At 43.0% G+C, this 25,157-nt stretch overlaps 1 protein-coding gene across 2 annotated transcripts in view; it reads right to left on the reverse strand.

Annotated features, from left to right (window-relative positions):
* LOC147882172 (SEC14 cytosolic factor family protein / phosphoglyceride transfer family protein) overlaps positions 1 to 25,157 on the reverse strand; it is a 168,909-nt gene that overhangs the window by 26,464 nt on the left and 117,288 nt on the right. The window contains exons 6-7 of one of the 2 annotated variants that reach the window (XM_087402026.1): positions 14,668 to 14,888; positions 7,226 to 7,297 (exon numbers count right to left, since the gene is read on the reverse strand). In XM_087402026.1, coding sequence (XP_087258152.1) covers positions 7,226 to 7,297; positions 14,668 to 14,888 — 293 coding nt within the window. The remainder of the gene's footprint in view (positions 1 to 7,225; positions 7,298 to 14,667; positions 14,889 to 25,157) is intronic. The other variant, XM_087402027.1, reaches the window with a different exon arrangement.

The following is a 25,157-nucleotide window of genomic DNA, read 5'->3' on the forward strand; positions in this document are numbered from 1 at the left end:
ACGAGAGAGCCTCATGCAGAGTTCAAATAGGGTCTAGATGGACAGAAGAGATTTTCAGTACTATTGGGGTCAAATAAGAGTGTCCTCTATCACCAACCCTGTTTGGCCTCTATATCGACGAGCTTGAGACAGTTATGCAGACACTAGGGGGGGCTGGTTGCTCTCTTGCTGGCACTATAATTCAGATCTTGCTATATGCAAATGACGTGGTACTCCTATCTTCCTCGACAGAGGGCCCCCAGATGCACTACAGTCTTGCTATGAGTCGCATGATTTGAAGGTCGACCTTGGAAAAACCAAGGTTATAATCTTCAATACATCTCAAGTCGCTATGCATCGGGAGCAGTTCACTTTTGATGGATCACCGATCGAGATTGTCTCGTCATACACATACTTGGTGATTCTCTTTTTCGGACCTATTTTCATCATGAGACCGGCAATGCACGCTCGCTTGAGCAGAGGGTACGCCTTGTCGGCCAGACTATAGAGGTAGTGCTTCCGCTCACGCTTTCAGGACACTCAAATCAAGTGCTTACTTTTTGACTCCCTGGTCTGCCCTGCGAAAATGTATGGCAACCCTTGCGGGGCCGGATCTCTCAGATAAAGAGTGGGCTTGTGTGGAGCGCCTGCAGGTTCTCACGTTATCACAAATGATTTGCCATAAGCCGTCAGTTCCTCACCAGATCATCCAAGCTGAGTTCGGGTCATCTCCATTGCAGCTCAATGCAACATTTTAGGTCATCACCTACCTATATTAAGTCAAGGTGTACAAAGATTGCACCTCTAGACGTAGCAGATTACTGTGGCTAGCATTGTCCTCTTCTATGGTACTATCAACTGTAGGTGACCAAAGATGTTGATTTGCACACACATAAAGGTGGTTTGAGCGACTAGGGCTCCACATGGATAGACTTCCTTCCTTCCAATACAACATTGATGCACCATTCTCCCCACCCAGGTATCATGAGGTCAACTAGGTCATATGTGCGGATCTTCTTCTGCAGCTACACAACACACATTCCGGACCTGGTCGGAACCGAATGAGCTCCCAGTGAAGCTCAACTTCTACAGATATCATTACCTGCATATTTCAGATGAGGGGCTTATTGACCCACCAGGACATACATGGATTCATCTACCCCATTCACTAAGGATCTCTCTAGGGCAGTTTCGGGTCTATTCACATAGACTTTGTATTGAGAGTGGCAAGGCAGAGTGTTTACCCAAGGAGAGACGCATATGCACCTTATGTGACCTACACGAGATTGACTCTGAGAAGCATTTCATTTTTAGATGTCCAATGTACTAAGAAATTCGGGGGCGCTTCTATTGTCTATTCAGAGATAGCTTCGGATTGTTATTCTGCTTGGTCTCTTTTCCAAATCAAAGATGCTTGGCCGCGTTTATTCACGATGCAATCAGACATCGTAAGCGCCTACTTCGATCGCAGAGACAAGAGGGAGTGCTCTTTACAGCGCTCCCTAATATAGAATGTTTCATCACCATAATTATTAAGAGAGCATATGAATTATTAAGAAAGATCTACTATTTCCATGATGTCACTAAAGAATTGGTTTAAATGTTTTATACATCAGATGAAATATTATGTCTGTGTTCTTGTCTTAGGAGAGTTAGCATGTTGAGCATGCCAAAATAATAGTGCAAGCTTTAGTTCCTAATCGTGTCAAGAAATTGCATGAGGTAATTTAGTAGATGTTTTATTTATCCTCTCTCCATATTGAAATGTTTTCCATTCAATCATAGGTTCTTGCTAAGATAATGTTCTTGTATACTACATGCAATCAGTTCCAGACATCGATGCTCATAGCAGAATGATCCAATAGCATGAACCGAAAAGCTCACTATGACAAATCCATTCCGGAGAGAGTTGATCGCTTTTATTAGCCACAGAGTTCTCAGATAGTTGCCATCACCATATGTGAGCAGAAAGGTGGTAATACAGGGTGCACTAGCCATGGAAAATGTAGATAGATACACAATTGAAATCTTGCACCAATGGCAGCAAAGTACTGCATGGAACTTCATTCGATAAAGATTGGCAAATCGAATTCCATTCGGATGACCTTAGTGTTGGGTGCTATGTTCTGGTATTTGCATACCATTTTTTAATCCAAGCAAAACCAAAACCAGCCCCCCAATATAGAGTGTCCACATCACATATCCAAAAGCCATTGGTTTTATTCCAATTAATGTGTGCACCTGCTGTAGTACAAAATAAATCCAAGGCTTCCCTCAAAGAAATGAGAGATTCTAAGCAGTGATCCCAAAAGAAACAACAGTGTCATCCACCAACTCACTGTCTAAAAGCTCTCTGTCTCAAGGGAGCTCTCAGCCTATAAATATTAGCTTGAGTTCTAAGAAATATACTCATATAGCCACAAACAAAAAATAGGAGCTAGAGGACATCGACTGATCTGAAAATCTGAAACGTCTCTCCTTTGACCCCTCTAAAAAAGACCTAGATGTGGGCTGATCTGTACAAAGAGGAAACCCCTCTAATCCAAGCATCAATAAATCCGAAAGAACGAAGGGTGCCCTCCTACAAAATTCCAATCTACCCTATCATATGTCCAACAGTAGAATGGATAACTTCTAGCCGCTCTACATAGCCCAATTTAAGCTTTCCAACATAAGAAGATATTATCAAAGATGCTTCTGTCATGCACAAAGCCCCTCTAATTGTCCAAAATAAGGTCTAGAAGAATGGGCTGCAAATGCAAACTAGTATCTTTAGCCGGACTTTTCTTAAGAGTGCCCAAGGTGGTGATTGGCCTCCATTGTGACACCATATTTCTGCAACCCCCCTTTGGAAGAAGATGAATGAGACCTCTAAAAGTGAATCAGGTATAATAGCAGAGTCCCAAACACCCTACAGGGCTGAGGCGTTTATGGTCCCCAATCGCATCCAAAAAGCAATAAAGGAGGAAGGTTTAGCCCATTTGAGCCCAAGCACTTGCCCTTGTGAAGGGCACAAGGTGCAGTCCTCAAGACAAAAAGTCCTTAGAGACGGATGGTCTGCTGAAGGTTTAGCTGTCACGGGTCTTTGATGATAGGATTAGAGACAACTCAAAGGCTCTGCAAACCTCCATGCGCATTAATGTTGGTTATTTTGTTAGCCATGCTCCTAGGGTAAGTGCCTAGGGGCAAAACCGTGGTTAGTGAACTAGTTAAAGACCAAAAGGGGAGTATTGTTTAATAAATGCATTTGGGAAAAGGGGGGTGTTGGGATAAGTATGATCAAGGGCTTGCTCTATGGTGCATGTATGCATCTGGGGGAGTCACATGTGTGTTTGCGTGTGTTGTAAAGGCACATCAAGTGCTATGATGTGTCTAGTGTGTGACCTAAGTGATGATGTAAGCCAAAGGCCCCCACATGGGAAGTTCCTTTGATTTAGGCCAGTCCCACTGATGTAGGGACTGATTCCCACTGATGTAAGGGCTGATTGCCACTTATGTAGGGAAGGTATTACCTTCCCCCCCTTTCTATAAGAGAGAGTCCTCTCTCTCACAATCCATAATAGAGAACTACCATCTTTCTTTCATTATGCTCTCACACCTCTTGCAAGATGCATCTATTCTATCCTACGGGATTCTACACTTGGTATCAGAGCCTTAGGTTCTAGATCTAGCCTAGCCTAGCATTAGATGCTTTCTCTAGCATAAACTACTAGTTTCTCAAAGCTTCTTCATCTTCTCCATTTTCCTCCTCCTTCCCCAAATCTGTGAGAGCTCTGTTCTCTACCCACAAGCGACCATTGCTGAAACCCTTTGAGCTGCAGACTCCTAGTGTACGGGTGACCTTGCGGCTGCAAGCAATTAGAATATTCTCCTTTGTACGCGCAACGCCAACACAAAGATTGCTTGACGATCTATCGCGTAATGCCGCCTCTGTGCTTACTCTTTTGCAAATTCCTCTGAGCCCGAGCTGCACGACACTACATGCAAGTTGCTGTTGAAATCTGAGCTCGTTTGGTCAAGAAATGGAGGCACAGTAGACAAAAAACCAGTCGCTTTTCTCAAGCTTGGCTATGGCGACTTGGCGCAACATTGCGCCCTTCCTTGGTGGTGGACCTTCTCTGGTATAAGGCCTTTCTTCCTGCATAAAAATCCCCTTGAATAGAGCTATGAGCTGTGAGAATTGCACCCTCCAAGTTCAGGCCTCTGATTTGGACAGTTTTGACAATGTTGTGAGTTTGATGCTACATTAGATGCTACTTTAGCATTTCTGATGTTTTAAAGTGTTGAATAGCATCAGTACAACTATGGCTACAGCTTTCCTTTAAGTTGCTATACTTAGATTTGCTCGGAATACTTTCATTTAGCCACATCTATGAAGCATGCAAGTTGAAGCATCATTTTCATTATGATTTGTAGTATGGAATTTGGTTACAAGTCTTTGCTACTCTAAATGCTTGTACTTTGAAGCTCTTCAACTCTTTCTAGCCTTGTAAGAGTGTAGACACTGCCCATTTTGGGTTAGACCCTCCCATGGCTACCTTCTTGAACATGGAAAAGTTCAATGGTAAAGGCTTTCACACATGGCAAATGAAGGTTAAGTTTGCATTGATGAGGCAAAACCTCTGGGGGCTTGTCAAACCTGCTTCAACTTCTTCTTCAACAACCTCTAATGCTCGAGAATCCTCAGCTCCGACACGCCCGGCACAAAATCCTGCTAGAGAGGAGAAAGCCTATGGCATCATTGCTCTTGGCTTAGGAGATGACTATATTCATCACATTTTTTATTTAGAGTCTCCTTCTGAAGCTTGGCAGAAGCTTGATATTATTTTTTGTGCTAGCTCTCACATCTCAAAATTATCACTTAAGATTGCTTTCTTTGAATTGAAGATGGCTAGTGGCACTCCTTTGGCTACCCATGTCAATCATATGCGGAGTCTCATGACTCAACTTGCTTCTATCAACTCTCCAATCACTACAGATAATGCAATGGCAGTGTTGCTCAAAAGTATGCCTGAAGATTATGATCATGTTGTTACCACTTTGAAAAATCTTCCTAATCCTACTCTTAAAGGTCTTATTACTGCTCTTCAAGAAGAAGAAAGGCACATGGAACTCCGTAGAGGCAATGACACAGCCTATGCCATAAAAACTCAAAAGGGCAAGTTTTCACCTTGCAGACATTGTGGGAAGACTAATCACCTCTCAAAAGATTGCTTCAAGATCAATCCTTGCAAACATTGTGGCAAAAACAATCACCATGAAAAGTATTGTAAAGCCAAAAAGGAAGCAACTACAAAGTCAGAAACTGCCAATCTACTTTCAGTTGATGTGCCTCCACAAGATGAGGCCTCCTATAAGACTATGCTTTTTAAGCATTTTTTTGTTTATCATCACTTGGTCAAATTTTGAGGTTCTCTGCCTGGAGTAGTACTTCAAAAAGAATATGTTATGTCTTTTGTAAATCACCTCTGGTCACCATATGATGTAGACCATGTAATATGTGTTTTGTCTATCCCATTTCTGTGAACCTCACACCCTTGGGAACCCTTGCTAGCATGAGATCCTAGCCATAGATTTATCCTTGACCACCATGAGATGGCATGAGAAACTATGAGACTAGATGTATCCTTGACACTGCAAGAGGCAACCCCTTGAGGGGGGGTATGTTGGGATAAGTATGATCAAGGGCTTGCTCTATGGTGCATGTATGCATCTAGGGGAGTCACATGTGTGTTTGTGTGTGTTGTAAAGGCACATCAAGTGCTATGATGTGTCTAGTGTGTGACCTAAGTGATGATGTAAGCCAAAGGCCCCCACATGGGAGGTTCCTTTGATTTAGGCCAGTCCCACTGATGTAGGGACTGATTCCCACTGATGTAGGGGCTGATTGCCACTGATGTAGGGAAGGTATTACCTTCTCCCCCTTTCTATAAGAGAGAGTCCTCTCTCTCACAATCCATAATAGAGAACTACCATCTTTCTTTCATTATGCTCTCACACCTCTTGCAAGATGCATCTATTCTATCCTACGGGATTCTACAGGGGGGGGACTAGGTATAGTATAGAGCGCACTTCAGGCACTTCAGAAAGTAGTAGGAATAGAACCAACCTGCTGGACAGTAGGCAGACCAGTTGACCCATTGACGAAACAGTCGACTAAATAGAAGGATAAGTCAGTTGACTCATCTTGAATGGTGGACGCTCCACAATTTGGCTAGAAAGGGCCTGCTTAAGAGTCATGGAGGCATCATTGAAGCCAGGATTTCTAATCCTGTTGCATTCTCAATGGCAAGCATAAGCAATGCACGGTTCAGCTGCTAGGGTCTGTAAGGAGCAAATAAATTCCAACAGCAGCATGTAGCCTGGCTTCGACTCTGGAATTAACTTGGTTTTGCAGTATATAGCAATGATGTACCTTCTCATGGAGACCGTTGACTGAGACCAAGCACAAACAAAAGGTCTAGGCCAATTGTCTAGCTGCAAATCTGCGAATTAGATAGGATGCAACAGTAACGACCCATCATCAGAGTGACCACACTCATGAGAACATATTTCCATTGTAACTGATGTCAGCTTCAAGAGAAAATCCATGCTACTGAGATTGGACCTCAATCAAGTTTTCTGTACATGGTTTCGTAATTTCTCACATGCATTATTATCATCAAATGAAGATTGAACGCACACACTGAACCTTCTAGAAGACACCTCAACTATATATTTATTTGAGGTATAGTGTGGTTGTGCTAGACTTCAAAGTTTGGATGGAGAAATGATCGGATCTCAGTTTCCTGGTTCTTACATTGCAAAACTATGCTTCGTAGCTCTATTAGAGTAGTCAAAAACTAAAAAGTCCTGATGAAGTGATAGAAAAGAAATTCTTGTGAAGAGACCACAACCAATGAAAGCTTCTGCAATAAACAGCAATGTGTGAAATGCATATGCATTACCAAGTGCATGTACTTCCAGAAATCATATTCACAGAGGTGCACCGCGAGATTAAGCACAAAGAAATTTTATACCCACCTGACTCAAATGATATGCACATACAAAAAAATATTTGTTTCTTGACACTAACTCCTTTTTCTTCTCTCTCATATAACTTGCTGCACATCTACTTGATTCCAAATCAATGTCTGGAATAATTGCCCTGTATGTACTTGCTCCAAATCAAATACTAGCAAGATTGAATACTGGAGTTGACTGCCAGCTTTGAGTCCTGAACTAAGCAAAAAGAAATGTTACTCACTTGAGCCAAACTAAAAACTTTTGGATAGACTTCATCATGGTTTTGTGACTGGTCATCCTCAGCAATCTCATCCTGTTAGACACAGGCCATGAATGATATGATGCATCATAAAAAACCGTATTGAATGTGTGTCAGTTCACAAAGCACACTCAGTAAGAGGGCTCAAGAAAACGACAGATTGTTCCTGTAAGTGAAAGTGACACATATAAGCAATCAATTTTTCATTTCACATGTCTCCCTCCTTAACAACCTAAAAAAACCCCTCAGTTTAGCAAGCCAAAGAGCAATGGCTTACCCAGCTGAAATTCATAGTTGAGAAAAACATAAGGTAGCACTTGCAAAAAGTCTGATAATTGCCACGCAAAATGGCAGTTGGAAGTGAGTGTCAGGAAAAAGTCAAATCATTGCTGTGATAGAAGGAGCATAGGGATTATGGAGATAAGAGAGAGAAACTAAGAAAGAAAGTCAATTATAGTCTACAAGAGACTAAAAGGTCTATGAGGCTCAAAAAACCAGATACAATACAAAGGCTGAAGAGCAGAGCCACTAAAGTGGGCGTCCACTCCCAAAACCTACTTACTAACATCAGTTATAGACTGAGAGTCTTCAGCTTTCCATTTTACCTCCCTGATGAAAGCCTTGCCTTCACGATAGACGGCCCACTTACCTCCTGTCTAGCTGACCTCACCTTCACTAACTTAGTGGCCTTTTGTGTAAGTTGGGGACCTAGTAAGTTCCTCTACTATCCGTACTTACATACCCTTCAGTTTCTTAGATTGTCTGAAAGAGTATGAACTCTACTAGCCCTTTTACTGCAAGAATGATTATTGCATATGTACCATCTAAATGGATTCTAGTAAAGTCGTTTTCTGGCCACTCAGTGCTTGGTGTCACTGTCTTATCTATTCAAAGCTTTCAATGAAATCAATCGAGCTGCTTGTTGACTTGATCCTTTAGAGTAGATAGATGCTTTTGTGGCTCTCCCATGAGTTTTTTGATCTGCTGGTTTTCCTGTTCAAGGTCCCCAATCTGCTGCTAATGACTTACAATGTGTGTTCATTCTAGTATGGGACAAGGGGGAAGCCACCACCTGAGCAAATGACTTCACTTTCTTGCCCAGAGCAACAAGTGAACCGCTGCACTTTCTAGAGAAGGAAAAACCAGCTCAAGCTCAGCTATGGACGAGATAGCAAGCTGGACGGGTTCTGCTGTGTGGATGGGTCGAGTTGATGGGCTAGCCCTGCGATGGTGAGTTCAAGCTTCAGCTGAGCGGCGGCAGTTAGGATTACGGCTGCGACGAACTGTGGTGGCGGCTACTAGGGCTGCTCTAGGCCTTTGGCTGACCACCGGAGCTCATCTCAGCTAGGAGAGTGAGGCAGCGGCGAACAGAAGAGAGGCAGCAACGAGAGAGAGAGAGAGAGAGAGAGAGAGAGAGAGGGAGAGTCTATTAAAGTCTTCGGAAAACCGATGGGTCTATGAGATTGTGAAAATCCTGGTACAAACGAGCTGTGAGGGTGGAGGCATTAAATGAGCATCTACACCAATGCAAAATGTTAAAAATGCAAAAAGATAGTACTAAGTACAACATAGTCATGTTAGTGGTGGTGGACTACATATCAATCTCATCATCATCATCATCATTAGGACATCAGGGTGGATGGAGCAATGGAGGTATAAAATCCTGATAGAATGTTGTTGGCTGCTCACGGGTGCGGCCCTATGACGTCTCTTGGTCGTAGCTCTGCGCCTAACAAGGGCTACAGTAACCCCTGTCGGCCGAGCCCCGACTCTGAACAAAAGGGATATCCCCAAGTGTTATCTACGTGTCCACCCTCTGTATGAGCTGTTGAGTCACTGGCTCGAGGTCATGATCATGTCAAGGCCTCGTATCGTGGGGGTCCGTGTAATCTGGCAGGAAGAACTCCATGATAGCGCTCTGGGATGGATCTGCCAAGGAAGAAGTCTGCTCCTGTCTTTCTTATCTAAGTAGCCTCTCGCGGTGCTTGACTGCCTCATGAATGAAGGCCGCCAAGCATCTCTGGTTTGGATAGGAGAGGAATCAGGACAGAACCCCAGAGCTATATCTCTGAAGAGGCAGTAGAAACGCCGTCGGATCTCATAGTAAACATGACACCTAAAGATGAAGTGCTCCTCTGTCTCAAGCTCCTGTATGTCACATAATGTGCATATGCATCTCTCCCTGGGTAGGCCCTTTGCTCTGCCACTCTCGATACGAAGTCTATGTGAAGAGACCCAAAACTGCCCAATAGAGATCCTCAGGGAGTGGAGTAAGTGGACCTATGTATCCTGGTGGTTCAATGAAACCCTCCTCTGTGATATGCAAGCAGTGATCTCTGTAGCTGAGCTTCACTGGAAGCTCGCTCAGTCCCAACCAGGTTTGAAATGTATGTAGCTGTAAAAGATCCTCACGGATAACCTGGGTGACCTCGTGTGACAGAAGGGGAGAAAATGGAGTGTCCATACTGTACTGGAAGAGAGGGACTCTGTCCCTGTGAAGCCCCAGTCGCTCAAACCATCTCTCTGTGCGTGCATGCCAACATCTCCGGTCACCTCCTGCTGAAAGTGGCATAGATGAGGACAATGCTAGCCATGGTAGTCTGCTGCGCCCAGAAGTGTAATCCCCGTACTCCCTGACTCGATACGGATATGTGATGACCTGAAATGCAGCATCTAGCTATAATGGGGATGACTCAAACTTAGCCTGAATGATCTGGTGAGGAACGGATGGCTTACCGCGATAGCATGAGAACCTATAGCCGTTTCGCACGAGCCCACTCTATATCCGACAAGTCTGGCCCCAGCAAGAGCTGCCATACATCCCCGCTGAGCGGACCAAGGAGTCAAAAAGCAGCCCCTTGGTCCATGGATCCTAAAAGTACAAGTGGAAGCACTGCCTCTCTAGTCTCGTCCATGAAGCGTATCCCCTGCCCAGGCAGACCTACATCGTGGGTCTCATAGTGAAGATGGGTCCCGAGAAGACAATCCCAAGATACGTGTATGACGAAACTATCTCAATAGGTGACTTATCAAATGTGAACTGCTCATGGTGCATGACGGCTCAAGATATATTGAAGATCATAACCTTGGTTTTACCAAGGCTGACCTTCAAATCATGAGACTCACAAAAGAATTATAGTACGTCAAGGTGTCTCTGGAGCCCCTTTGATGAGGAAGACAAAAGTGCCACATCATCCGCATACAACAATATCCGGATCAGCATGCCAACAAGAGAGCATTCATCCCCCTCCTAGTCTACATCACTGTCTCGAGCTCATCAATGTAGAGGCCAAACAAGATAGGTGATAAAGGACACCCTTGTTTGATCCCAATAGTACTCACGATCTCATGTATCCACCCTGACCCTACCCGGACTTGGCCTGAGACTCTCTCGTAAAGTGCCATGACAGCCCAAATGATCTCCTGGTCATAACCCGAAATCATGTAGGCGCCGGAGGAGGCGGGCTCTTGGAACCGTATCAAATGCTTTGCGGAAATCCACAAAGCAACAGTAAACCCTCTGCTTCCGTGCCCTCGCCTACACATTAGTGTGAGAATGTGATCCATGGTTCCATAATCACGTCGGAATCCACTAAGAGGGGCATGAAGGATGTCGTAATGAAACTTCATAATGGCCGAGCGAAGGATCATGAGGGGCTATGCACTGAGTTCATTGCATATGTGATTAACCTCCTAGCCTCGATCTTAGCAAAGCTCTTTAAGGAATTGGGGTTTCAACGCACCTGGACCATTAACACTATTTCACCCATCCACAAGGCAAGGGATCCCATGAGACCAGAGAATTACAGGACCATTATGATTGGACATGTCATGTCCAAGATATATGCATCAGTGCTTGATTCTTAGGTCAGTTGATTTGCAAAGTGTCAAGAACTTAGAATAGCAAGACGTGAAGAGGGTGCAAGATGTGGGGTGTGGCATATGTGAGAGGTCAGGAACAAGATGATTTGGGATGTCATTTAGTGTGCGTGCATAGTTATACCAGACCTGAGTGTCAGTGAGTGGTGAGGGTGACCATCCCTCTAGAAATCTCGAATAATTTTTGCTTTATATTTATTGAAGGGCAAGCATAAAATCAAGATGTAATATGCAGTTGCAAGATTTCACCCACCCTTCGTAGTGTAACATAAGAGATAAGCTCGGTGGGCCACAAGCCACACACTTGGGATCGGGATCGATTCAAACGTACTATGGTTGCACCTTCGTATTCTCACTCATGAACCAGCATAGACCATCACTATACACTAAAGTTTTGGAAGCTCTTAATCTATGCAGGAGGTCATTAAGGTTCTTGCACAAGATTATAAGGAATAAGGGGGTTGCTTTTCAGCCTACCTCTAGCACTTCGTGACTGGATTTGTGATGGTATGTCATTTTAGCTGCACGAGGGTAAGTTTCCTTGTGAGGAGACGTAGCTGCCTTAGGAGGCAAAACCCTAGCTGCATCTCATATCCTTGTCCTTTAACAGATGCCAAACATGTTCAAACACTCAGAACAAAGGCGAAATAAATGCAGACATTTTGGTGCACCTAAAATATTTTTGCAAAGGCTTTAGCCCTCAGAATTCGAAGTAAGATGAAGGAGTGGATACTTCCTAAACAGTAGGGTTTTATAAAGGGTCGTCACCTTCTTGAGGCCATTATAAATATTTGGGAAGGCTGTGAATATGCCAAGGAGACTGGACAAGATATTTGCTTCCTTAAGATTGACTTTGATAAAGCCATATAGGCTGGAATGACTTAAGATTGACTTTCATAAAGCCTACGATAGGCTAGAATGATATTTTCTATTACAACCTTTGTAGGACATGGGCCTTGGCCTTTCTTTTGTTTCTTATGTTAAACTCCTACTCACTAATGCTTCAGCCAAGGTAAATGTCAATGGAGTTATGAGTTCTCCTTTTCTCTTGAAAGTCAAATACATCAAATTAGAGTCAAAGAAAGTTGTGAGCATAAGAGAGGCTTTTGTATAGAGATGGGCATTGTGTGAGTTCAATGTAATGTCTTCATTTAGTGCAGATTTCCTTTGACAATGTCCTCATTTAAAACAAGAGAACCTATTTTAAGGTTGCTTCAGCTTTAGGCAAAGGTCAGCAAAAGTAACTTGGTTGGCAGAAGAAATTCTGTGGGCCCCCTTTTATGAGGAGAAGACAGAAATTGGCAGAATGCCTTGTAGGTCCTGGTTTAGACACTCGATGGAAGGAGCAATCTGTCAGATAGGTGGATTAGAGGAGCCATTACCCCATTCCAGAAAAAATTTGCACACAACTTTGATCACAAGCCTGCCTGCCACAGATGGGATGGGATAGCATTTGTGTGGTGGCTACCAAGCTAACTCACTTTATTTGCACAAGACTCAGTAATCAGAACATTAAGTTGCTTCGCAACTAGTTGATCACGCATTCAAGAACACGGTCTTCCATTAGATATTGCACTGACAAGGATGCGAACATTATGGGTCACTTTTGGTAAACATTACATTCAGCATTGGGCACAGGCACCAAACTTACTCCTACAATAGCATACCATCTCCAGACAAACGGGCAGGGTAGAGGGGCACAAATATGCCAGAAGATTAACTGCATATTCAGCTACACAATACATATTTGCCTTTTAAAGGGGTAACATTGACACTAAGCTGGCCCAGAGATATCATGTCCCCTACAGGATAATCTGGATGTTAGAGGAAACAGCATATCAATTGGATCTGACGCACACATTCAGGATCCATGAGGTGTTTCTGAAACCACACAGGTCCACAGGTGCAACTTTTCTCATGGTTGACAACTATGCATGAGGGACACATCATCTACATTCCCAATTGGGATTCAAAATCCCAGTCCTTTTAGAATAGTGTCCACACATAATCCAAAGTACATTATCAGATGGAAGGGCCTAGTAGGTGATGAGAAGCGTGGCAGTCAGAGACCAATACAAAAGGATCCCCACCTTTTAGTATAATGACATACAGCCTCAAAGACATGAGGATTCAGCCATCGTATGTAATTTTAAGAGCAAGTTATAGAAAAGAAATGGCCGTATACAAGGAGAAATGTAGGGTCTTAGATCTGCTTTGAGTCAAGGATGGTCTCTCGTAAATGTGTGAGAATAAAGCGTTAGTGATCATTAGTGGTGATTAGCACCATGTTATATCATGGTGATCATACAAGTTAGTGGGAAGTCATGTTTGTACAGAAAGTCAATGAAACACCATAACAGGGTAAAACTGAGGTGGTTAAATGTAAGCTGTGTTGTAGAGCAAAGTTAATGTAAAATGTGATAAGCTCTATGAAGGGCTGAGTTTATATCGGCTGTGTCTCACCTTCGGTTGCCATCAAATAAAATTTAAAGGGCTGTTATATTTTGCTAATGCAGTTCTGTTGCAAATATGCATATGTATTAAAATCTGCTATAGGAAAATGTTATACGTTAGTGAGGGTTGTGAATATAAATAGCAGGGGATGTTTAGGCCCAGAGAGGTCATCTAAGCCCAACGTATAGAGTGTTCCCAGAAGACCACCAAGGGTCTTCAATCGTTCTACAAGGCTCAGCCTTGGAGTTTCATGGATGAAGGAAGGCACATTCAGCAAGTGTTCACTTGGGGAAGGGTAGCCTGGCTTTTGGAGGGGAGGAACGCTCTCCCCATAGAGATGGTCTCCCCTGCTTACTTGGTGAGTGGAGAGGCTGTCATACACCAAGACATTCATGGTGCCACACCTCCTTCCGCGTGGTAACCCTGGAGTTTTCGAAGGACATGGGATCACTCTGGCAGCATCACAACCTAGAACATCTGGGTAGCATACTACGGCCTTGTAATGAGGCAGCAGATCTGACCAGCTGCTACGGTTGTCAACATAGGGCTGCACATTATGTATACCTTATGTTCAATATAGGAGCAAGGACAGAACGCTCCAAAGAAGGCTACCAAGCACCTTCAGTGGATCTACAAGGCTTGGCCTTGGAGGAAGCTTTATGGATGGAGGAATCTGTTGCTTGTATAGCCCACCATATTTGATTATCATATGTCCTAGACTGTGCAATGCTGCCCCTTACAAATCCACTTTTGCTGCGCAGCATGTACCAAGGACCATGTTCATGAACTATAGTGTCTAAATACCTTCCAGATTCTTTCCTCACAACGGAAACATCCCTGTCCATGGCATTTTTAAGATGCCAACCTTGACTTCATACAGCTTTTGTGCAATATATGCGCCATCCAATTGCGGATCCTCGGTAGAAAATACTTAACAACAAGCTGTTTAGATCGTTAAAACTCCGTGCACAGCATAGAAGAAGTCTTCAAACAATGTTTGAACGCAATGAACCTTGAAATCAAGAGTACATGCAATATCGCAGCAATTTTTCTAGAACGAATATCCCAAGTCAAAAGAGGAAAGGAAGTACCCGGATAATGGCCTGTGCAATTACACGGACAACTGGAGGAAGATTGACAACAAAAAGAGCAGCAAGCCGAGTTGGATAGTTTTCTTGTACAAGGACACAGCATGACTTCAACATGTGTACTGGAAAACCAAGAGCAGGCGTCCCTTCACAATCTAGTATAACAGTGATCCGAGGATCTTCTTCATGCAGCAGATTTGTGACTCCATATTCAACCTGGGACACTGGATATGAGGTGGAAATTATTGCTCTGAAAGATTTGTGTACTTGCTAGTTGACAGGCTAGCTTTATTATCAACAAATACAGTAAATTACATTCTAAATAAGTATTAAGATGACACAATTACCATCATACCAAGCATAGAAATGCACATATACTTACCAACAAAATTTCAACTTGGGTTATCCACTTTCAACTTCAGTTAGCTAAGATGAACAGGATCAAATCATGACCATCTACCCAACACCTGAAATAATTGTAAAATTACACTACAAAAAATATGATACTAAGGCCATATAACTTTGTATGAAAGCGAGAGCCTGAATTCAAATGGCACTCATAACCACCTTAAAACTAAGCTATACCAAACTACATATAGCTCTAAGTGCGCATATCTCTGCGTAAACTAGATATTCTCCTCACAAATTACAGAGTGATGGGTGGCATAAGTTGATGAAAACCCTTCCTAAGCATCATATGAACCACTTTGATTGTGGGAATGTATCTTGGATCTATAATAAGTCAGGATACCCAATAGATATATATGTGTGCGCATGCGCGCGTGTGTGTGTGTGTGTGTGGTCTCATGGTTGAAGTGGATGAAATTGTGGATCCAGTTAGAGAATATGCCAAAAATGCAGTCATGTTATTTTTCCCAGGTCGGATGCCACCTGCTGCAGAGGTAGGCAACTGGTTGACCCAAACACTGGCTGGCTCGTTTGTTCGTAAGGTACACTATGCAGCCAGAGGCTTTTTTGAGGTCATTATGGTTGATGAGATTCACAGGCAAATGCTTTTGGAATGTTCGCCACTCTTTTTTGGGTAGCAAATGGTGCACGTTTTGCCATGGTCCCCCACAAGGGATTATCAGGCTCTGATTCGACATCGATGCCCGGTCTGGGTTGAAGTTGTAGACTTCCCGCAATGCATGGCTTCACTCTTGCCTAAAATTGCAGCGACTTTAGGCAAAGTGGTTTGCCCACCGCGGCCTAACGGCAACTCTAATCGATTTTGCATTCTCTGGGATATTGATAATCCCACACCGGAGTCTTACTCAGTCACGGTGAACAATGTTGACATGGAAAGTGTATTTTATAAATTGAAATGGGGATTGTTTGCAGGGGCTTGTTTTGAATGTAAAAAATTTAGGCACATGGCTTCGTAGTGTCCAGTGAGTCAGCATAAAATGCCTCTTGCTACTTTGCATGCTCAGATGCCCAATAAGGATGCCCCTGCCTCTATTGGGAATAAAAATAAAGGTAATAGACAGCTTTTTGTAAATCAGGAAAAAGGCAAAGCCCCAATTGTTTCAAATGGGAATGCTTCTTCCCCTTCACTTGCTGCTATTCAACTTTCAGCAAAAGGACCAAAAACTCCAATTGATAGATGGCAAAGTCCAAGAAAAGTTATTTCTCTTAAAAGACCTCCACCCCCTCGCACTTGGAATGGAGCATCTTCTAGTGGAAATTCTCAAGAGGTCCACTCAGGAATTGGAATCACGTGGGCTGCAGTGACAGCTAGCAGAACCTTCTTCCCTGAAGAAGAGGTTGTTGCATTGCTGTCCAATCCTCAGGCGGATGTTTCTTCTCAGGGAAGAGGCCCTGACCCTGAGGTGGAAATGCAAGGTTGACATCTTGAAGGTTGTTGCTGTACATAACTGCTTTTTTCCTATAAATATCTGTAAATATGCTTGCTCATATCAAATGCCTTACCTTAAATGTTTAGGGGATGTGCGACAATAGGAAATGGAAATCTGTGTGGCTGTATATCAATCGATTTCAGCCTGATATAGTGGCATTACAAGAACACAATCAACATGTCTATGCAGGGAAGACACGTCACTATTGCACTCTTTCTCAGGTATAGTCATTCTGATTAAGCATGAGCTTCAGCCAGTTATTGCTTTAAATGACAATCAAGGCAGAGGGATTATTCCTCAATGCATCGAGGCTAGAAGTGCAATTTGGAATGCCATGCACCGATATCCATGGAGATATCATGCCTTTATATGGGGGGATTTCAATAATGCTCCGCAACAGGGTGACAACACATCAGGAAATACACATATGTTAACCTCTGAAAGGCATGCATGGTCTCAACTACTGATTCATCTTGATTTGGTTGATCTTTGGAAGGAATTGCAGCCTTTGTCACCTGGATACACTTTTCAACATAATGCCCTTCTTCTTACCAGGCACGTCTGGATCGCTCGTATAGCGTAGCCCCGTAACAAAATGATGATTTCACATGCAAAATGTGGGTTGATTATGCCTTTGTGCATTCAGATCACGCACCGTTATGGTTGAGATTATCTTTTCATGATATGCCAGATGATAGACTGCCTCAAAGGCGACATCTGATTGTAAACAACAGCTATTTGCAGCATGTTCCTTTCAAGGCAATGGTTACTAATGCCGATCAATCTCTCTCTTCTCAGAATCACCTTGATATTGATAATGCATGGGACATTTTTGTCTCCAAAATGCAAGTTGTAATTAGAGGTTATGGCAAGTCTTACATGAAGACTATGACGGAAACTGTTGCTCAAGCTAAACTGACTTGCCAAGACCTCGCTGAACTCAGTCAATTTCGTCCTTTGTTTTTGCATGAGCAAACAACACTATGCCAAGCTAAACATTGTCTCCAAATCGATGATCACAGGAAACTTACCAAATGGGAGACCAAAGCAAGACAAAGAGCTTTCATAGATAAAGGCTATTCTTCCAAACAATTTTTTAAAAGCTTGCGTCAAAAGAGATTAAACACAAACATTTGCAGGGTGCTTATGCCTGATGGTTCATGGACTACATCACGGTCACAGCTTGCTTCTGTATGTGTACATCATTTCTCTCAGCAGTTTGATTATGTAGATCCTCCTTCACATCAGGTTTTGTCTACAAGAAATTTGCTTTTACAGCATGTCTCTCCTATTATCACCACTACTCAGGCTTTGGAATTGGAATAATCTTTTATTGAAAGGGAATTGTCAGATGCAATCACATCTTGTGGTAGATGGAAATCTCCAAGATGGGATGGTCTTACAGTTGAGTTTTTCTTAGAATATTGGCCTCTTTTAAAGCATGCTTTTGCTGCATATGGTGAATTCTGCATGGCAAAATCAGAAAATGCCAGACACATGGAAGAGAAATCTTGTTAAACTCCTTTCAAAAAAGCAAATCCGTGAATCTTTGGCTGATTGGAGACCTATCACACTTATGCTAGTTATTTACAAAATTACTACCAAAATGATTGTTGATCGGATAAAAGGCTATTTGCATGATGGGTTGCATCCTGCGCAATATGGTTTTGTTCCTCGTAGGCATATCACAGACAACATTGCTAATGCCTATGTTGGAATAGAATATGCCAAATATATGCAGCATGTTTTACTATTGCAAGTTAATATTGCCAAAGCTTTTAACACTGTTCAGTGGGACTTTATTTCCCAAACAATGCAGGCCTTGGGATTTGGGAAAAAAATGCAGCAAGTTATCAACTAGCTATATCAAGATAGCAAAACTGCCTGCATCCTTTCAGGGGATATTTCTACAACCTGGACTCTTGGTTGTTCTGTTCGGCAAGGCTGTCCCCTTAGTGCTTTACTATTTGCCATAGCCACTCATCCAATGCTTCAATATATGGACCACCTTTTGGACACTGGTATGTTGCATGGATTGGAAATTTCTGGAGAACGCAGCATGATCAATCAAGCATATGCTGATGATTCTTTCTTTATCCCAAAAAATACTCAGAGCGATCTCTCCTTGATTACGCAGGCTCTTTCCACATATGGCTTGGCTGCTGGTTTTCATGTGAATTTTCAGAAATCCAAGCTCTTGCCGTTGCATGCTAAAGACTGGCATAGTCTTTTGTGGCCTGGAGAAATTGTTCCACCTTCTCAATTGATTCGACATCTTGGCTATCCTCTAGGTTGGGGGCTCACTCGTTCTCAACAAACTGAGTGCTCACAAAGCTGAGGAGAAAACTTGAATATTGGAAGCTTGCAACTTGGCCATTACATGTTCGTTTGTGAATAACGCAATCCATTTTTATAGCATATATACAATTCTACTACCCCTCATTATGTTTACTCAGGCAGATCTGGCTTCCTTTATGTCTACTATCATGGAGATTTTTTGGCGTTCCAAAAATGGCAAGAAAAGTCTCAGATTACTCTCTATGCATCGTCTCTATTCTCCAAAGATGCATGGGGGTTTGAACATACTCAATATTCAAGTGCATATACTTGCTCACAGGGGGAAAATGATGTTGCAGCTTATGCAAGGGGATCAGCCTTGGGCTTTCATGATCCGCTCTCTTTTGTTGCATCTTACTTTTGGGCATTGGTAGCCTACCCAGTGGGATTTTCTACTTGGCTTTATTCAAGGCAAGATCAAAGGCTGCCTTTTCGTCTCTCGTTTACTTCTTGATTGGAAGCATATTTTATCCCACTTGGAATGGAATGGCAGGGATTCTTTGTTGGGAAATTCCTTGAGGGCTGAGAATATTTATTGGTCCAAGGTGTTCCACCCTTCTTTGGCTATACAAGAACCCAGGCGTTCCTATTTTATATCTTTCAAAGGAATTGCTTCTATGGCGGATGTACTTTAGGATGATGGCACTCTTTTATCTTTTTCTGCGGCTGCTAGCAAGTATGGTTTGGGAGCTCATTATCGTCCTTTATGGCACAAAATTTCAGAAATGCTTCAACTTTTCATGCCGGTACCGTGCTTGGAACTTTAGGATAGGCTTGAGGATTGGACTCTCCATCCTTCCTCCTCTTCAGCTTGTCCTTTGAAACTTTCACATATCACAGTGCCTTCTCTGTATAAAGTGTTGTTACCTCCGTCTTGGATTTCTGACAGAGCCAATTCTGTTTGGCATATGGATCGCCCATCAAAACGGTGGAGAAAGCGGCTGCGTCTCCTTTGACATTATAAAGTCCCTCTTCGGCAACAGGTTTTCCTCTGGCGAGTCCTACTTGGCATTTTTCCATCTGGGCAGTTACTCGCGCATAGACATATTGCCCTGGCTGTTTGCCACCGATGTCTACATTCTGCTGAATCTGTGCCTCACATTTTCTGGCACTGTCCACATACTTGCGATTTCCTCGCTCTCATTCGTCAAGGGCTTCGAGCGAGATTTCCCACTGTTACTTTTGGCAAGTTCTTCTAGTTATTTGATTTTTATCCAGCTAGACAAGGTTTTGATTTGTTTTTTGTTTGGGTGCGCTACTGGACACTTTGGAATCTATGGAGGGACAGAAATCATAGTCTTTGGTGATCCTACTTTTTCATCTTTAGTTTTTTTCAAACGATCTCTGCGGCAATCATTTTATGATTGCTTTTAGACTCGTTTGATTGACCATGATGTACATATGGCTTATACTGAGATTTTCAGTTGAGTAGTGGTTACTCCGCTTTTGAAGTACCTATGAATGTAATTATTTCATAGCAATAAAATAATGATTCCACCAAAAGAGAGTGTGTGTGTGTGTGTGTGTGTGTGTTGGAACTCTCCATTCTTCCTCTTCTTCAGCCCGTCCTTTGAAGCTATCACATATCACAGTGCCTTCTCTGTATAAAGTGTTGTTACCTCCATCTTGGGTTCCTGACAGAGCTAATTCTATTTGGCATATGGATCGCCCATCAAAGTGGTGGAGAAAGCGGCTGTGTCTCCTTTGGCATTATGAAGTCCCTCTTCGGCAATAGGTTTTCCTCTAGCGAGTCCTACTTGGCATTTTTCCCTCTGGGCAGTTACTCGCGCATAGACATATTGCCTCGGCTATTTCCCACTGATGTCTACATTCTGCTGAATCTGTACCTCACATTTTCTGGCACTGTCCACATACTTGTGATTTCCTCACTCTCATTCGTCGGGGGCTTTGAACGAGATTTCCTACTGTTACTTTTGGCAGGTTCTTTCGGTTATTTGGTTTTCATCTAGTTAGACAGGGTTTTGATTTATTTTTTGTTTGGGTGCGCTACTGGGCACTTTGGACTCTATGAAGGGATAGAAATCATAGAGTCTTTGGTGATCCTACTTTTCCATCTTTTGTTTTTTTCAAACGATCTCTGCTGCAATCGTTTTACGATTGCTTTCAGACTCATTTGATTGACCATGATGTATATATGGCTTAGACTGAGATTTTCGGTTAAGTAGTATTACTCCGCTTTTGGAGTACCTATGAATGTAATTATTTCACAGCAATAAAATATTCTTCTCACCAAAAAAATGTGTGTGTGTGTGTGTGTGTGTGCGCGCGCGTGCACGCACGGGCCCGACGATGGGTTTTCCTCTGTGGATCTTTATGGTTTTTTCCTATCCTCCTTGCACCGATCCCTTCAGCATGCATATGCACAGAGATCTTCCTCTGGCCCAATTAGAAGCTTTCTTTCACTGTTTTTAGTTCGGAGTAGAAGTTGCTTCTCTATGGTGCAGCTTTGAATCTACATTTTCCTTGGTCTGTTTTCATCTTCTTCTAGTTATTAGTGAAACTGGCCGCTAGCAAGCTAAAGGGCAGTAATCCGTAACCAACTTGACATCCACATTAATCACAACCACAAATGCATCACTTTCAGCCACTTCCTTTAGTTAGAACCACGGAGAAGTAAACTTTCAGAACACTGAAATGGAGGCTAGAATGCCTCTCCTCAGAAACCAAACACAAGAGATGCATATTGGCTCCCAATGCTTTGGCGCCCCTTTTGGTATTTATTTATTTCTTATGGCAATGGAAAATGCTTTTACAAACAAGGGCTCACCCTTGCACTCTACTTCACTAGCAATTCCATTGTCCAAGCCAATTCCTGGCTGAATTCAATAGGCATCCAATCCCAAGCACACACTAGCACCCAACTACCAGGCTAAGGCATTTCCCAATGTGTCTGTCCAATTGAAAAGCTGACAATTCATTCCACAAGGCCTCTAGCTAGCTAAAGGGTGTTTGGCAGTCCCGGAAACCAATGTCCAGCCTCTCAGGGCAACAATGCAATAACACAAATCCCAAACTACACAAGTGACCTCATGGAGGAAGAAATCCACAACATTGTCCCTTTGGCACCAACCTAGGCACACCCTCTATGTCTAGGTGTCTGCTGTCCACAGCCTGAATGACCAAGAGAGAACTTTGACCAACAAAAGAGCATCAAGAAGCTTCCAAAATGACAAATGGAATCCTCAAAACGAATGTACCCATTGTCTATGAAGAGGGACGAGCTCTGGCCTCACACCTATCCTCTGTCCAAGCCCTAGCAAAGCACAGAAAGCCTTCAACCATGAGAAAATGAAGGAACAATATTGCCAATGAGCTCGAACCAGCTCCAAAAGCCATCTACCCAGCTCCCAGGTGTTTTATTCCAGGCTAGAACACCTCTAGGAGGCAGCAGATCCACAAAGCAAGAGGCTAGTAGGAGAATAGGTAGCTATAGGAGAGAGAGGAAGAGAGAGAATGTGTATGGAATCAGATGGCAGAATGATCACAGGCAGGATAGAGAAATCCGCACAGCCAGCAGCCTGCCTCGCGGTGCGTGAGAGAGAGAGAGAGAGAGAGAGAGAGAGAGAGAGAGAAAGAAATATATATTAACGTCCACAGGAGATCTTGCGGGTCTATGGGACAAAAAAACACACACCAAAAACATCAACATCAGTTACAGACTGCAAGTCTTTGGGGGTGTATATCATCTCAGCCCCAATTTATTTAGATGCATAACTAGCTACTAATTTTATCTTAGAAAAAAACGGCTTGAGCAACATCAGTTCAAGACTGAGAGTCTTTGGGTTTAGATTTGAAATCACGGATCAAGGCTTGTCCATCCCTATATACTGCCCATTTTCCATCTTTGCGTGCATCCTTCACTTTAGTAAGCTCAACATTCCTTTGTTTGAGCTGATTCGGGGTAAGCTCCTCAGATATCCATACCCGTGTGCCTTTCAACATGTTTGTCTGTCAGAGAAGCTTGACTCTACCTGTCTTCTCTGTGAACTCAACTTGTACTTGTGTTCCCTTTTGAGAGATCCAACTGATGTCGGTTTCATCCCATTCTATCTGTAGTATCTCCTTCTTGAGACTTGTGATCTTCTCTTCTACTATGTATCCCTCTGTAAAATCATTTCCAGGACAGCCCATACAATCCTTTGGCAGCCCCCCTATACGCAATCTCTTCTTGTTTTTTGCTATGGCTTCAAGCTCTTTTATCTCCATATATAGATCTGCTTTGTTGATCCTCAAAATGCATGATGAAGATCCTCGAAATGCATGATGAAGGGCCGTACTACCAACAATGGACCTCGTGATGCATTCCAATCATCCCGTACACTCCTCGAAATGTGTGCAAAACAAGCCGTACAACCTGTCCGACTCCGTACGGAAGACAAATCAGCCTCGAAAGATGTGTAGCAAGCACACAACCTCGAATGGCGAGCCAAAATGATCCATATAGCCTGTACAGGAATGAATGTGCCTTGGGCTCCGTGAAAGAAAATTCGTACATATGATCACAGGTGAGAGAAAAATCATGTAGATCACATGAGAAGCCTCCAAAGTCCAAGTTAGAGAGAGAAGACAACACTTGCCATCACATGCAAAGAAGGGACTGCCACGTGGTGATACAAACTTATCCTTTAATGATACGATTTATCCTTTTTCCTACTACTGCAGCTGATCACGGGAGTAGCACCACAGAATATCCTCCCAGCCAAATCCTGCTAGAGCATGAGAGCTCTCAGAGAAGTCGAAATCCAAAAAAAATTCACGTGAAGGTACATTCTCCTTCTCTCACTAACTCCAACAAGCCCCATCTCCCTAGATGGATCTAGATGCCACATGTCATCATCATAGGGTCTTTCCTAATGCATCTTTTCACCCCTCTCTTGGGATACTTTAATTTCCTTTGCCCCTAGGCACATTGCTTGCATTAGGCCCTTAGCCTTAGATCCACCTAGTCCGGTGCTATCAGCCCTCACCTAGGACCTTCACATTCATTTCCTCCCGATCATTTACATGAAGCGCAATCAAATATATTATAAACGTAGATCCTTAAGGGAAATGTCGACTGATTCTTCCGAGGTCATGCTACCTCGGCTAGAGCGTAACACGTGGCTCATTAATGCCTCTACCCCCCTCACCAATGACACACTTATGCCTTCCCTTATGCCAAACATTTTGAGCCCTCTTTTCCTTGCATGGATTGAATCACCGTGACATACCCGAGACATCAAACTATCTAGTTTGCTGCTGAAAATTATAGCAAATAAACAACAATGAAACATGCATGAATAGCCCATACCAAAATGTGCATCATCTACCCGGCAATGATGATATGGTCTAGGAATGCGTGCGAGTCCATCCATATATCAATGCATCATCTATGTGGCATGACTAGTACACTCATTATAGAGGTCCCATGGAAAAAATACCATCAGCAATCACTACGCCGGGTGGGACCTGCAATGTCACCAAGTGACCTCTAGATACATGAGCATGTCTGTCCTGAGGAAGTGGAGGTGCTACCCCCCTCTTGAGCATCATGCAATGCTCCTCTCCTTTGCTCAGTTGAGCCTAAAGAGCCTCAACCACAATCGGCTTGAGCTGAAATGCTTCCAGATAGAGCTGCAATAACGCAGGTGAATCTGCAAGTTCACCTTCCTCCTTCCACTTCGCATCCAGTGCTGAATAATTCCTGAATTTCACCAAATAACGACAAGAAAGTCTACCTCTGACCTTTCTTTCCTTATGTGCCAAGATCTTCTTTGGAATCAAGAACGCATAATGCTCTTCCACTTCATGCAGCTCCTTGTCATGCATCTCTTAAAGCACATCTCCACGAAAAGGTTTCAGCATACTCACATGAAAGACATTGTGAATTGTCTAGTGCTGAGGCAGCTTCAGCATGTAAGCCACATCATTAATCATATGCAAGACTTAAAATGGCCCATAGTACCTCATATTCAGCTCGTTGTACGCCTTTCTTTGCTTTCTTATTCCGAAGTCTTCCTTTTTAAAAACGCAGCAAAACCAAATCACCTTCTTTGAAAAGGAGCTCCTAGCACTGACGATCAGCTGCTCGCTTAAGGTTTTCCTAGCTTTTCTGGAGGGATTCTTTAACCTTCTTATAAGCTGCATCCAAACTTTCCACATATCGATCTGCTCCAAAGATACTTTCCTTCGTGTGCAAAATGAGAGGTACATTTCTTCCACCTTCCACTATTTAAAAGGGTGCTTTCCCTGTGGAAGAATGCATTGTGTGGTTGTATGCAAACTCAACCAGTGACA

The sequence above is a fragment of the Dipteris shenzhenensis genome, chromosome 30 (genome assembly GCF_047967505.1).
Source record: "Dipteris shenzhenensis isolate YYH24624 ecotype China chromosome 30, Dip_SZ_1.0, whole genome shotgun sequence".
NCBI lineage: Eukaryota > Viridiplantae > Streptophyta > Polypodiopsida > Gleicheniales > Dipteridaceae > Dipteris > Dipteris shenzhenensis.